This window comes from Mytilus trossulus, chromosome 10, assembly GCF_036588685.1.
Source record: "Mytilus trossulus isolate FHL-02 chromosome 10, PNRI_Mtr1.1.1.hap1, whole genome shotgun sequence".
In the NCBI taxonomy this organism is placed as follows: Eukaryota; Metazoa; Mollusca; class Bivalvia; order Mytilida; family Mytilidae; genus Mytilus; species Mytilus trossulus.
The window spans coordinates 77,625,469-77,638,688 of record NC_086382.1 but is presented as its reverse complement, the minus strand read 5'-3'; the positions used below and the strand labels follow the sequence as shown (position 1 = coordinate 77,638,688).

At 31.2% G+C, this 13,220-nt stretch overlaps 1 protein-coding gene across 2 annotated transcripts; it reads right to left on the bottom strand.

Annotated features, from left to right (window-relative positions):
- Positions 1 to 220: 220 nt before the first annotated feature.
- On the bottom strand, positions 221 to 13,201 carry LOC134688605 (ribosome production factor 2 homolog). Of its 2 annotated transcripts, none has more exons than XM_063549431.1 (10): positions 13,107 to 13,201; positions 11,214 to 11,346; positions 10,366 to 10,403; positions 9,728 to 9,767; positions 8,648 to 8,729; positions 7,751 to 7,827; positions 6,885 to 6,984; positions 1,860 to 1,962; positions 884 to 1,028; positions 221 to 431 (listed from the first exon to the last, which is right to left on the bottom strand). In XM_063549431.1, exons 1-10 carry the CDS (start codon positions 13,124 to 13,126, stop codon positions 228 to 230), a joined length of 942 nt encoding a protein of 313 aa, XP_063405501.1. In that variant the 5' UTR covers positions 13,127 to 13,201; the 3' UTR covers positions 221 to 227. The 2 variants fall into 2 exon arrangements, with proteins under 2 accessions (XP_063405501.1, XP_063405503.1); XM_063549433.1 differs by having other exon boundaries at positions 13,103 to 13,189.
- Positions 13,202 to 13,220: the final 19 nt, after the last annotated feature.

The following is a 13,220-nucleotide window of genomic DNA, read 5'->3' as shown; positions in this document are numbered from 1 at the left end:
AAGATCATATCATAGGCAACATGTGTACTAAGTTTGAAGTCGATTGGACTTCAACTTCATCAAAAACTAACTTGACCAAAAACTTTAACCTGAGGCGGGACAGACGGACGAAGGGACGAAGGGACAAATGGACCTCAGACCAGAAAACATAATGCCCCTCTACTATTGTAGGCGGGGCATAAAAAGTTCTCAACTACAGAAAATGAATAAAATATAAAGATGAGAGTTTATGTTTGTTTTATTTTCTTTGGACTACTAGGGGTTTCAGCTGAGTCTGTTGTTCCAGTGGTCTCGGCAGAGTCTGTTGATTGTCTCTTTTTCAATCCTTTCATTTTTCTTGTCTGTAATTTACCCAAGTCCTGTTTTGTCATATGAATTCTTCCTAGTTTACTTCCAAAGGCATCCTGGGAAATATTCTTTTTCTTTCTTGGCTAAAAAAAAATAAATTAAAATAATTATTGAGCAGTTATTTTTGAGATATAGTATCATGTCATGTCTAAATTTCATCTTTCTTATCAATTTTAGAAAGATAATAAGTTTCCTATATTTCTGAGATATGATTTTATTTGTTCGACTAAGTGGTGTATCTTATGTTTTCAAAAAGGGTTTAAGGGCTCATTTGTCATTGTTTCTGAACATTTATAACTAACACAGTTGTGTGGAAGGTAATTGATATGGTCCCCAGCCAAGTCATACTCAAACTTATATATATAGGTATTTGCTCTTATTCAGTCTGGTTTTAAAGAATTACTATTGTCTCTCTAGGTACTTTCAGGGTTTGTTTATATCAACACTTGGAGGCTATTTCAAGTCTTCTCATTAATAAGTCTAAAAGAAAGAGTGCTCTCAACAAGCTCTATTCTTAGTGTTTTCATTGACTAACCTTAGCCTCTCTAGGTACTTTCAGGGCTTGTTTATATAAATCATCAGAGGCTATTTTGGTTCTCCTCATTACTAGGTCTAAAGATGGACCCATCTCAGCAAGTTCTATTCTTGGTGTTCTGCTACCAGACTTTTTCAACATGATCCTGGAGAAAAATTGATTGTTAAATCAAATAATGTATATTTTGTTATGATACAATCATTTCTAGATACATAATTTTAGAATTATATTAAAGTCATTATTCATTATAAAGAATGTCCGTTTTATAAAAGAGGAAGATTACACACTTCAAAATTCAACCAAGTGAGAGAAAAAAATAAAGTAATATTTAGAAAGTTATGTAATACCCTATAATTGGAGAATACTGCCGTTAGTTTTTTCGTTTGAATTGTTTTACATTGTCTTATCAGGGCCTTTCATAGCTGACTATGCAGTATGGGCTTTGCTCATTGTTGAAGGCTGTACGGTGACCTATAGTTGTTAATGTTTTTGTCATTTTGGTCTTTTGTGGATAGTTGTCTCATTAGCAATCATACCGAATCTTCTTTTTTTATATAGATACTTATTGGAGCTAAACTCTTGAAACAAAGATTACTATTTATATTATTATTGGAGTTCTTGCTTAAAACAAAAACACATGTTATTTCAGTTTTAAATTAATATTAACATAATTGTGTATTGAAAAAAAACCAAAATATTAAGTGGTAGAACTTTTTTTTTTATTTAAAAGTCTATAAATCAAATAATGATATGTCCCCCATTTTACATCTTTGCACTGGTTGTAGGCCACTTAGTAGCTGAACTTGCCATGCCATGTCAGTTAACTGCAGGCCACTTAGAAGCTATTGGTACTAAAATCCTTATCCCTTACCCAAGCCATGTGATTGTTAGGCATTAAGTTGCTAAGTACTCAATCAACAATATAAGTCATGTGAGTAATTGATCAATATAAGTCATGTGAGTAATTGATCATTACTTGTAATTTCTGAGAAGGATCTTGTCTTTTATAGCTGTCACACTGATAACATGTTCAACACCTGCTAATCTGATATTCTTTACTGAAGGTCCTCGGAAGAAATCTGAAATTATAAGGTTTGTTTTTCAATATTTAAGGTGATGATGGTAAACTTATGTCTTCTTTACTTTTAATATTTAATGTGATAATCTTAGCAATATAATAAAACATTCCCTAATCTAAGCAATAAAATAAAGCATTCCCTAATCTAAGGAATATTCCAACGATATGATAGGAATGGTTGTAGGTCATTTGTGATTGAAAGTCCATTTGATGTATGCAAAAATATTTACAGAACAGAATCATTCTGTGAAATAGACTGTGAATAGACTGTGAAAATGGGGTAAAAACGCTAATTTGGCATTAAAATTAGAAAGATCGTATCATAGAAAATATGTGTTCTAAGTTTCAAGGTTGATTGGACTTCAACTTCATAAAAAACTACCTCAACCAAAAACTTTAACCTGAAGCAGGCAAACATCGAATGTACTAACTGAAGAACAATCAGATGAATGGACGCACAGACCAGAAAACATAATGGCCATAAATAGGGCGTAAAAATATGTTTGGATGCATGCAATGTTCATGAAATAGTTCATGTGCTATAATTCTGTCAAAATCAGTCAACTGGAATGAGACTTAAACTTAATAAGTAAGTCACTATTGTACAAATAAAGTTCAAATTCAGCTCCAGTTCAAAAATTGTTACACACAAAGTTCAGTCAAGTAAAATGTGTATGCAATTTCAAAGACCTACGGCTGTCATTCCTCAATCAAAGTGCTGGATAGCACCTCTGGAAAGTTTGCAACTGTAGCTGTGTATTATTCCAAAAAGGTTATAGACGTGTATTATTTCAAATGTGTATATTTCATCACAGCTTTGATGTTTAAAACTAAACCATTGTCTCGTCAGTAATTATCAAAAATCCCTTTTTTATGTTTATCATAAAAAGTTTTGATATTTGCTCATGATTGCAACCTTAAGCTGTAGATCTAAAATAATGAAATATACATGCAGAAAGCTCTGTTAATTTCCATGTCAAGTACCATGTCAACTTCATATTTGTTTTTAGTAAATTCACATGTAATTTTTTGTTTGTTTGAATTGTTCCACATGTTTCATATCGGGGCCTTTAAAAGCTTTCTATATATATACGGTACAAACATTTCTCATTTTTGACGACCTTTATTGTTGCCTATAGTTATTAATACATTTTCATTCTTTGAACTCTTTTGGAGAGCATTGGTTCTTTGCAAAAAATACTGCATCCCTACTTATAAATAAGACAATTACAGTAACTTAAATCAATACAACTGTAAAGAAAGTGAATTAATATTAAAGGCTTTTATCAAAAATAGGGAACATGTCCATGGGACTCAAATGATGCCCTCGCTAGCATTAACGTTATCAAACTCAAGAACTGTAAATGTGACACTACCAACATTTTTACTTGATCTGAATTATGGGTTAATAAACATTGTGTATTCATTCTAATTATACAGTATTGCGCAATAGAATTGTAAGATCTTGACATTTGTTTTGTGTCAGAAACCTATATGTTAGGTCAACAATTTGATCTCAATCCAAATTCAGAGCTGTATCAAGCTTGAATGTTGTGTCCATACTTGTCCCAACAGTTCAGGGTTCGACTTCTACGGTCGTATAAAGCTGTGCCCTGTGGAGCATCTGGTTCCATTTGTAACAAGGCACAACCCTAGAGCAGTAAAAATAAATCCACCAAAATTCAAACTTGATCAGTGTTTGTGGTAATGAGAATTGTGTATAAGTTTCATAACATTTGGTGAAGACAAACTATACTTAGAGAACAGAAACTTTAATTTATAGCAACTTTTCTTTTTGTATAGTAGCATTAAACGCTAGAATGGTAAAAGTTACGCAACTAAAATTAAAACTTGACTTGTGAATTGTGGTTATAAGCATTGCATATTAGTTTCATACAATTTGGTTCAGGCAAACTTAAGTAAGAGAACAGAAACGAATTTTGGGATATATGGAGATACTTATAAGTAAGGGAAGAATGTACATTACTTACAGAAGAACAAGGATAAAACTCAATATGGTGGGAGCATAACAACAGCAGTATGACCACATGAATAAAAAGTTTATATATACGCTAGATTCATAGAATTTTTGTTGTTAGCCATTCGTTTGATATATTATTGTAATCATTGGCACTGTGTTTGGATGACAAAGCAATTGAATTTCTATTTAAATAGGGCATGGCTATGCACATGTTTGTGACCTGTAATCTATATAAATTTTGAGGTGAAAATGCAGTTATTTAAGCCAAAGGGTACACATCATTAAAATTTCATGAACTTTAATTATTTCTACAGCACTTCTTCGTACCCTGAGCTTGTCTTCGTACCCTGAGCTATGTTATTCTAAGAAGTATATGCTCACTCGGTTGCTTTTAATATGGATGCTATATATGATACGAATTTGCGATAATACACCAGAGGTGGTCAGAGGTGGTATGATGTAAATTATTGGAGTGGACTGAGAAGACTGAAGAAGAATTGACGTTGGGTCAATGTTTTTCTGCTGTCAGTTTGATCCACTTGAGCATGCTGAACGAGTGAAGGCCCTTATATCCACATTGAAATGTATTTAAATAACGGAATTAAAGTTTTCAAATGATTTTTGGCATCAAAACCTTTCGATCGATGTTTGACAACAATGCCGCTATTTTAAAATATTTTTTTTTATGAAAGCCGGTACCGTATTTTCCTGTACTCGTCCATTAATGAGATATTAGACATATAATTATCGAGTATTTTATATTCTATCACCTGTGTTTTGTTACAACAAACTTGTCAATTATCCGACGGCTTGGCAGTCAAAATGTCAACTTGTTCTCGCATTTTAATCAGACTGAGTCATTCCCGATCTTTTCGATACTCTCGGGCTTTTACCACGTTTACGTAAGTACATAGTAAACAGGTAAAAGTAGAGCGGAAAAGGTTCATTCATGAAATTTTCATGAATGAAACTGACGCAATCTGGCGTAGATTTCTTGTGATTTTCTCTTAAGCGTATGGCAGATCCGCGAAGTAGTGTTTGAGATACTCAATTTCACAATGAACTTATATTCATCTGAATCGTCGGTGAACATTCAATTCTTTTTTATTAAAGCTGTAATCTTTTCAGTCAAATGAGTATTTACTCAAAATTTAAAAGAACCTTCCAAGAATCAGAATTCAAACACTAGTACTAGTACTAAATTATCTCGGATCAGAATTCATAAATGGCGATAATCTGTCACCATAAGTTTCAGGCCGATGGCTATGGAAAGTAGCAATAGCAAGCTATAGCAAACTTTCCAAAAAGTAGGTCAAACAGAAACCTTTTTTATCTGTAGATAATTATCTTACACAAGTTAACTTACCAATGAAGAGGTTTTTTATCTGTAGATAATTATCTTACACAAGTTAACTTACCAATGAAGAGGTTTTTTATCTGTAGATAATTATCTTACACAAGTTAACTTACCAATGAAGAGGTTTTTATCTGTAGATAATTATCTTACACAAGTTAACTTACCAATGAAGAGGTTTTTTATCTGTAGATAATTATCTTACACAAATTAACTTACCAATGAAGAGGTTTTTATCTGTAGATAATTATCTTACACAAGTTAACTTACCAATGAAGAGGTTTTTTATCTGTAGATAATTATCTTACACAAGTTAACTTACCAATGAAGAGGTTTTTTATCTGTAGATAATTATCTTACACAAGTTAACTTACCAATGAAGAGGTTTTTTATCTGTAGATAATTATCTTACACAAGTTCACTTACCAATGAAGAGGTTTTTTATCTGTAGATAATTATCTTACACAAATTAACTTACCAATGAAGAGGTTTTTATCTGTAGATAATTATCTTACACAAGTTAACTTACCAATGAAGAGGTTTTTTATCTGTAGATAATTATCTTACACAAGTTAACTTACCAATGAAGAGGTTTTTATCTGTAGATAATTATCTTACACAAGTTAACTTACCAATGAAGAGGTTTTTTATCTGTAGATAATTATCTTACACAAGTTAACTTACCAATGAAGAGGTTTTTATCTGTAGATAATTATCTTACACAAGTTAACTTACCAATGAAGAGGTTTTTTACCTGTAGATAATTATCTTACACAAGTTAACTTACCAATGATCTTACACAAGTTAACTTACCAATTATCTTACACAAGTTAACTTACCAATGAAGAGGTTTTTTATCTGTAGATAATTATCTTACACAAGTTAACTTACCAATGAAGAGGTTTTTTATCTGTAGATAATTATCTTACACAAGTTAACTTACCAATGAAGAGGTTTTTATCTGTAGATAATTATCTTACACAAATTAGCTTACCAATGAAGAGGTTTTTATCTGTAGATAATTATCTTACACAAGTTAACTTACCAATGAAGAGGTTTTTTATCTGTAGATAATTATCTTACACAAGTTAACTTACCAATGAAGAGGTTTTTATCTGTAGATAATTATCTTACACAAGTTAACTTACCAATGAAGAGGTTTTTTATCTGTAGATAATTATCTTACACAAGTTAACTTACCAATGAAGAGGTTTTTATCTGTAGATAATTATCTTACACAAGTTAACTTACCAATGAAGAGGTTTTTTACCTGTAGATAATTATCTTACACAAGTTAACTTACCAATGATCTTACACAAGTTAACTTACCAATTATCTTACACAAGTTAACTTACCAATGAAGAGGTTTTTTATCTGTAGATAATTATCTTACACAAATTAACCTACCAATGAAGAGGTTTTTTATCTGTAGATAATTATCTTACACAAGTTAACTTACCAATGAAGAGGTTTTTTATCTGTAGATAATTATCTTACACAAGTTAACTTACCAATGAAGAGGTTTTTACCTGTAGATAATTATCTTACACAAGTTAACTTACCAATGATCTTACACGAGTTAACTTACCAATGAAGAGGTTTTTCAGTCTTTTATGTTCTTTATCCTGTTCAAATAGTTCTCCTGTGAATATCAAACAAGGCTTGGTTCCATGAGAACACTTAGGACCCTGAAAATAAATTAAATCAAAGATAGTATTTGATATCAAGAGAACACTTAGGACCCTGAAAATAAGTTAAATCAAAGATGGTATTTGATATCATAAAATCATTAATAAAGAAATTATCAATTTCTAGATAAAAGTCAAGATATGAGGCCGACTTAACTATATCTGTTGTATCCTTTATCTCTAGTTGGATTGGATAGATGCATTCAACATAGTCACCAAATTTTGAATTATTTAGTGAGAGAACTGTAATGTAGTTCCTGAGAAGGATGCAACATAAAATTTTCATGGGAAGAACAGACAGACGTATGGACAGACAGAGATAAAATAGTATATCCCACTTTTTCATATAACAGATTGTACATAATTATAAATAAATAGTAACCACATGTAATTTGAGGTTACAGGTCTGGTCGATTTCTTGTCACAGGTTTAAAATTAATTATCGCTGCTTGTGTTTTTTTCCTTATGACTATGTTGTTGCTGTCTACTTTGACGTATAGAAGACTGCCTGTCTAACACTGTGGATTCATTATTTTTCGTTGGATACCGATTTTGGTGGATTTTGTGGGTACAGATTAACCACGAATTTAAATGATCAACGAATTACAATTTTTCAATAGACTTGCATGCAGACTTTGTCAGAACCACAAAATTAAATATCAACGAAAGTCCAAGTGTTTTTTAATCCACGAAAATTTGTACCCACGAAAATAAATGAATCCACAGTATCTTAAGTCTCTTTCTTTATAACAAAGGATAAACCTACCTCTATTTCAGCCATTGGTGTAAATTTATCCACACCCAATTCTATCATATCTAACACATGGAAGTCAAATAATCTTCCTACAATATATATTAAAGTGGATGTGATAAAAGATGTAATAAACTAATGCAAGGAAAGATAGTGTAATGTATGGTGTAGCATGTATCTAACACAACAATCCTACTCACACTTGATACACCACAACATCTTTATTGATTTTCTTTATTTCGTAGTGGAAGTAAAATTTTGTTATCAAAGCTGCAAAACATTTGTTTTTCAGACATAATAGTCTATACAAAAATATTTCTATATGAATAAGCAGTTGCAAAATCAACATTAAACATAGTAAAACGTAAATGGTAAAAGGTAAAATTCATTTAGGAATCGATATCGACTATAAATACAAGTACAGTTTAAAAATCTGTGTAATCAAAGATATGAAATAAAACAAATATGGTGATGCTAAAATGCACTCTCAAGATGATGTCTTCAAAGGATAATCAATGAAAGTGATTCTACTTATTTCTAATGGGGTCATATATAGCTCAACACTATATCACTTAGATAGAAAATTATGAAATTAAGCAGCATGGAATTTTCAGATTGACTTTTAGCATGTTTAGTTACAGATAAATTTGCAGATTTACTTATTTTTCAGATGTTACTAGTCATTTATATCTTTTTAACATTACGAGTACTTCAATATTTGATGTTTCCATATCTTTGTAAACATCACCCCTGTACTGTAAATTCTGCAAAGTGTTTTATGAAATAATTATTTCTGTTAATACTAAATATAATATCTACATGACCTTTGTACAAGAATTGAAATATAATCGCACAAAGTTTTGTCGGATCCCTTTGACTTTGACTTATTGAGGTTTGACTGTAATACCATACCTAATACTAAGTTGTCAGGTCTTTTCTTTGAATGACAGCCAAACATAAATAATGAGGCGTCAGATTTCTTGGAGAAAAACTCCTACAACACATTTTAAAATCACACTGTAATGAAACAAACATCTAACTTACTTAGTCATTCTATAAATGAGAGCTTAAACAAACTAATATTACAATGTAAAAGGTAGATTTCATATAATTGTTGTCCAACAGTTTCATTGAGTTTAATTTGAAGAAGCCAACAATCATCCTATCTTTCAGACTATATCCAAAGCGTTCATTGTTTTCTGTTCAGACATTATCCAAAGCGTTCATTGTTTTCTGTTCAGACATTATCCAAAGTGTTCATTGTTTTCTGTTCAGACATTATCCAAAGCGTTCATTGTTTTCTGTTCAGACATTATCCAAAGCGTTTATTGATTTCTGTTCAAACATTATCCAAAACTTTCATTGTTTTCTGTCATGACATTTATTCAAAGCTTTCATAGTTTTCTACATTATAAAATGCCTGTACCAAGTCAGGAATATGACAGTTGTTATCCATTCGTTTTATGTGTTTGGACTTTTGATTTTCCTTGGTGTTTAGTATTTTTGTGTTTTTACTTTTCTGTTCAGACATTATCCAAAGCATTCATTGTTTTCTGTTCAGACAATCTTAGTCATTGTTTTCTTTTTAAATCAGAGTTTGTTTTTTTTTACGGTAGCCATGTGAACTAATGTTTAATTGTTTAATTTACAACTAAACTGGACCAGAAAGAATCAAGGAAACTAGTTTAACCCAACCACATGTAATGCCTCAGCAGTGTCTTGCTGGTTCTGTTTATTGTGATGTGATATTTTTTTTTATACTTTGATGTTATATTTTTTTACTTGAACAGGTGACTGATGACACTATATTTGGTTGGTTCAGTAAAAAATCAATATTTCCATATCATTTTGTGTTTGTGCTCCATTTCCCAAAGGAACAGGTCTAATGGTTAGTTCAGTCTTCTTTTGAGTGTTTCAAATTTATTCTAAAATGTTAACACGGTTTCCATGATTATATTGTTTTTGATGATTTTATAACCGTTGATAACTTACCAGTGGTGTTTCATCTTCAAATGGTCGCAATATATTTTTTCTGAAATTGAAAAAAAGCAAGTCAAGTAAATAAGGAGAAACACATTCATAGCCTTTTACATGTAAGGATAACAGGGAATTTAAACAATTCAATGAACACTAACTTATAATTAAACATACAATTATAACATGTACATGTATGTGATATAAACAGGTATATTTCTGGTTCCTGGTTTGGAATCTTAATTTAACATAGAATGATAGAAGGGGACAGGCCATTACCTGTTCTGTTTTCTGTCCGGCGTAAACATGTATTTAATTAATTAATACATTTAATCGGCTAAATCGTTAACTGCTGCATTAATCATATAGTTCTGTCACTTGTTGTCTCAAACAATAACTATTTTGTGATTATTACAACATCATACAGAATAACTGATATACTAATCATGATTACTACAGTGAAACATCATACAGAATTACTGATTTACTAATCATGATTACTACAGTGAAACATCATACAGAATTACTGATTTACTAATCATGATAACTACGGTACAACATCATACAGAATTACTGATTTACTAATCATGATTACTACGGTACATCATACAGAATTTATCAATTACTGATTTACTAATCATGTGCTAATAGGTTACCTTTTATACATCACTGCATGAGGTTTCTTTAACATGTACTGAAATACAAATAATCATAAGAAATTATATACAGTAGTATTCTAATGTTATCAGTTTCTTTGTTTTAGTTATAACAATTTGACATCTGAATATTCCTCTATTTCTGATATAGTACAAGTATGATAAAAGTTATGCATGGCAATCTCTTACTTATGATTTTATCTGTGATAAGTTATAAAAGTTTAATTCACATGACAGTTTGGGCCAAGTGAGCTAAACCAAGAATTACCTTCTCAAGCAAAGTATAAATCTCTGATTAATCACTTCAAGTTCAACTTATTATTTTTGTGACATAATTCAGTTATATCTTTTTTCAACCATTAAGGATGTTGTAACATAATTCAAGATCTATCTTTCACCAATACCTTCGGCTGTTTTCTTCTCTTTGGTCGGGTTGTTGTCTCTTAGACTCATTCACCATTTCATTCTCAATTTTATTATAGTTCTGTGATATAGTTACTATAGTTTGGTCTCTTACAAATATCTTTAACATGGAAATTAGTATGGCGTTCATTATCACTGAACTAGTATATATTTGTATATATATATACAGCTGAAGGACGTCTCCGGGTGTGGGAATTTCTCGCTACATTGAAGACCTGTAGGTGACCTTTTGCTGTTGTTTTTTTATTTGGTCGGGTTGTTGTCTCTATGACACATTCCCCATTTCCATTCTCAATTTTATATATGGTATCACTATGTATAGTAATTTATCTTTTATATCCTTAAAGTTGGTTATGGCAATTTTAAGTATTATCTCTTACTAATATCTTAATCTTGGATATAGTAGTTTAACTTTAATTTCTTACTAGTTCCTTTAAAATCTGTGACACAGTAATGCTGGTATTTCCACCTTTGATAAACATGGATGATTTTGTATTTTCTGTAATCTTGCCATCTCTGTTCTCTAAAAATCTTCTTCCTTTTTGTGTCTTAGGCTTTCTGTATTAAAAAAACATATATGTACAAATGTAGTGCATTTCAGTAACTGTTAGTAGTCCTTTATTAACTGGTGTATTATTATCATTTCCCTTAGTTTCTTCTGTTACCTATTTTGAAATTGGACTAAGATTTTTATTAAGCTGAGTTTAACTGTGCATATTGCTGTGTATTTGTTTATTCTGCCTTTGCTAGAAGTAAAGTGGGTGGGGTTGAGATCTCACAAAACGTGTTTAACCCTGCCACATATTACTTTATTTATATGTTTCTGAGTTAAGTGTCTACTGAAATGTAACTGAACTAGTACAAATTTTGTTTAGGGGCCAGCTGAAGCCCAACTAGAGTTGTTGGATTTTCTTGATATGTTAGAGACTCATTTTTGACCATGGGCTCTTTTCTGCTTTTTGGTTGGGTTGTTGTCTCTATGATACGTTCCCCATTTCCATTTTAAATTTTATACTCCCTGAAACCTAATTAATTCTTCAGGTGACTGCATTAGACCTAATTAGTTCAGTTTGTTTAAAATTGGGATTGCTGGTATAACCAGCTTGTTAAAAAGTGAAATAAAATTAGCTAGTTTGGACAGGATAAAAAATAGATTTTAAAAAGAAGAGATCAGAAAACATGAAATATAATTATTTTTAATAGCTTGTGACCGGTAGGTCTTTTCACCACCGAACACCCCAAAAGTTCATTATTTTGTCTTTTATCGTTATCAATGTGAATTACTTAAATATAATATTCAAGTGATTAATTCAACAATTCAGAAGATTAAAAGTCCAAATATCTACAGAAAACAGAAAGGAAGAGTCTTACAACACCCCACTTTTTGAACTCCGCTGACCCTCATGGACACTTCAAATATACTTTTTTCCATTTTTTCTTCTTCTAACTCTTTTATAAAATAGTTGTACCAATAATAAAAGAGAAAAATATCAAAATCTAACCAATGAACAGAGATCCAGGATACTTGAACTGATTACTATCATGACTATAAATTATGAATATATTTGAATTTTATAACACACACAATCATGACAATGTAATCCGGAAAGTGATGAATCTGCAGACGTTTTTCCTCATATTGATTTTCGATTTTAACATAAAAATGATGCCCATAAAAATCGGAAAATTGTTTAATTATAAGTAATTTAATTTATTTTATCGTATTATTGTATAATATCATAGTTTTTCTTAGTGGTAGGTGGTATTTGAGGTGTTCGGCGGTGTTCTGTGGTGTTAGGTGGTGAAAAGACCCACCTGCTTGTGACCTTAGATTTTGTGTGTGTTTTGTCAAGAAAATGAATGAGTTTATCAAAGTATATATAGACATGGCAGAGGCGGAGTTAGAGGGGGCATGTGCCTATCTATCTCTATCTTCATATTTCTGTACTCAGTCACAACTTTAACCATTACGTGTGACTGGCATGGGCCTACTAGTAGGCAGTCAATGGGCCCCCACTTATGAAAAATTCTGGATCCGCCACTGCATTGTTTTCAGAGATAAGTGTGTGTGATGTATTGTTCAGACACAAATCAAAACAAATAAACCTTTGATATGACTTGATTTATGTGTGAACAGTGTAAAGGTTAAAACACCTAGTACATGTATTGATAAGTATTCTGTATTTTTCTAAACTAAAACTAAAGCCTATGTTCATTAGCCTATGATCTAAAACTTTTAAACAATAAATGATAAAAAGAAAATCGACTTTCAAGTGTGTTCATTTTTTTTACACTGATAATGATATTTCATAACCTACACTACTCTTTGCATGACCATTTTTACTGTCTTGCAGTGTCTGTTTCTTGTTTACAAATTTTCCACGTGTGAATCTAATGTTAGAAACAACTTCGGTAAGACGTGCAAAACAACT

Coding starts and splice junctions, on each gene's coding strand:
- LOC134688605 (XM_063549431.1), bottom strand. CDS start 13,126: ATGGTCATGCAAAGAGTAGT. Junction 10,404..11,213: donor CACAGATTTTAAAGGAACTA/GTAAGAAATTAA, acceptor TTTGTATTTCAG/TACATGTTAAAGAAACCTCA. Junction 9,768..10,365: donor CATGCAGTGATGTATAAAAG/GTAACCTATTAG, acceptor TTTCAATTTCAG/AAAAAATATATTGCGACCAT.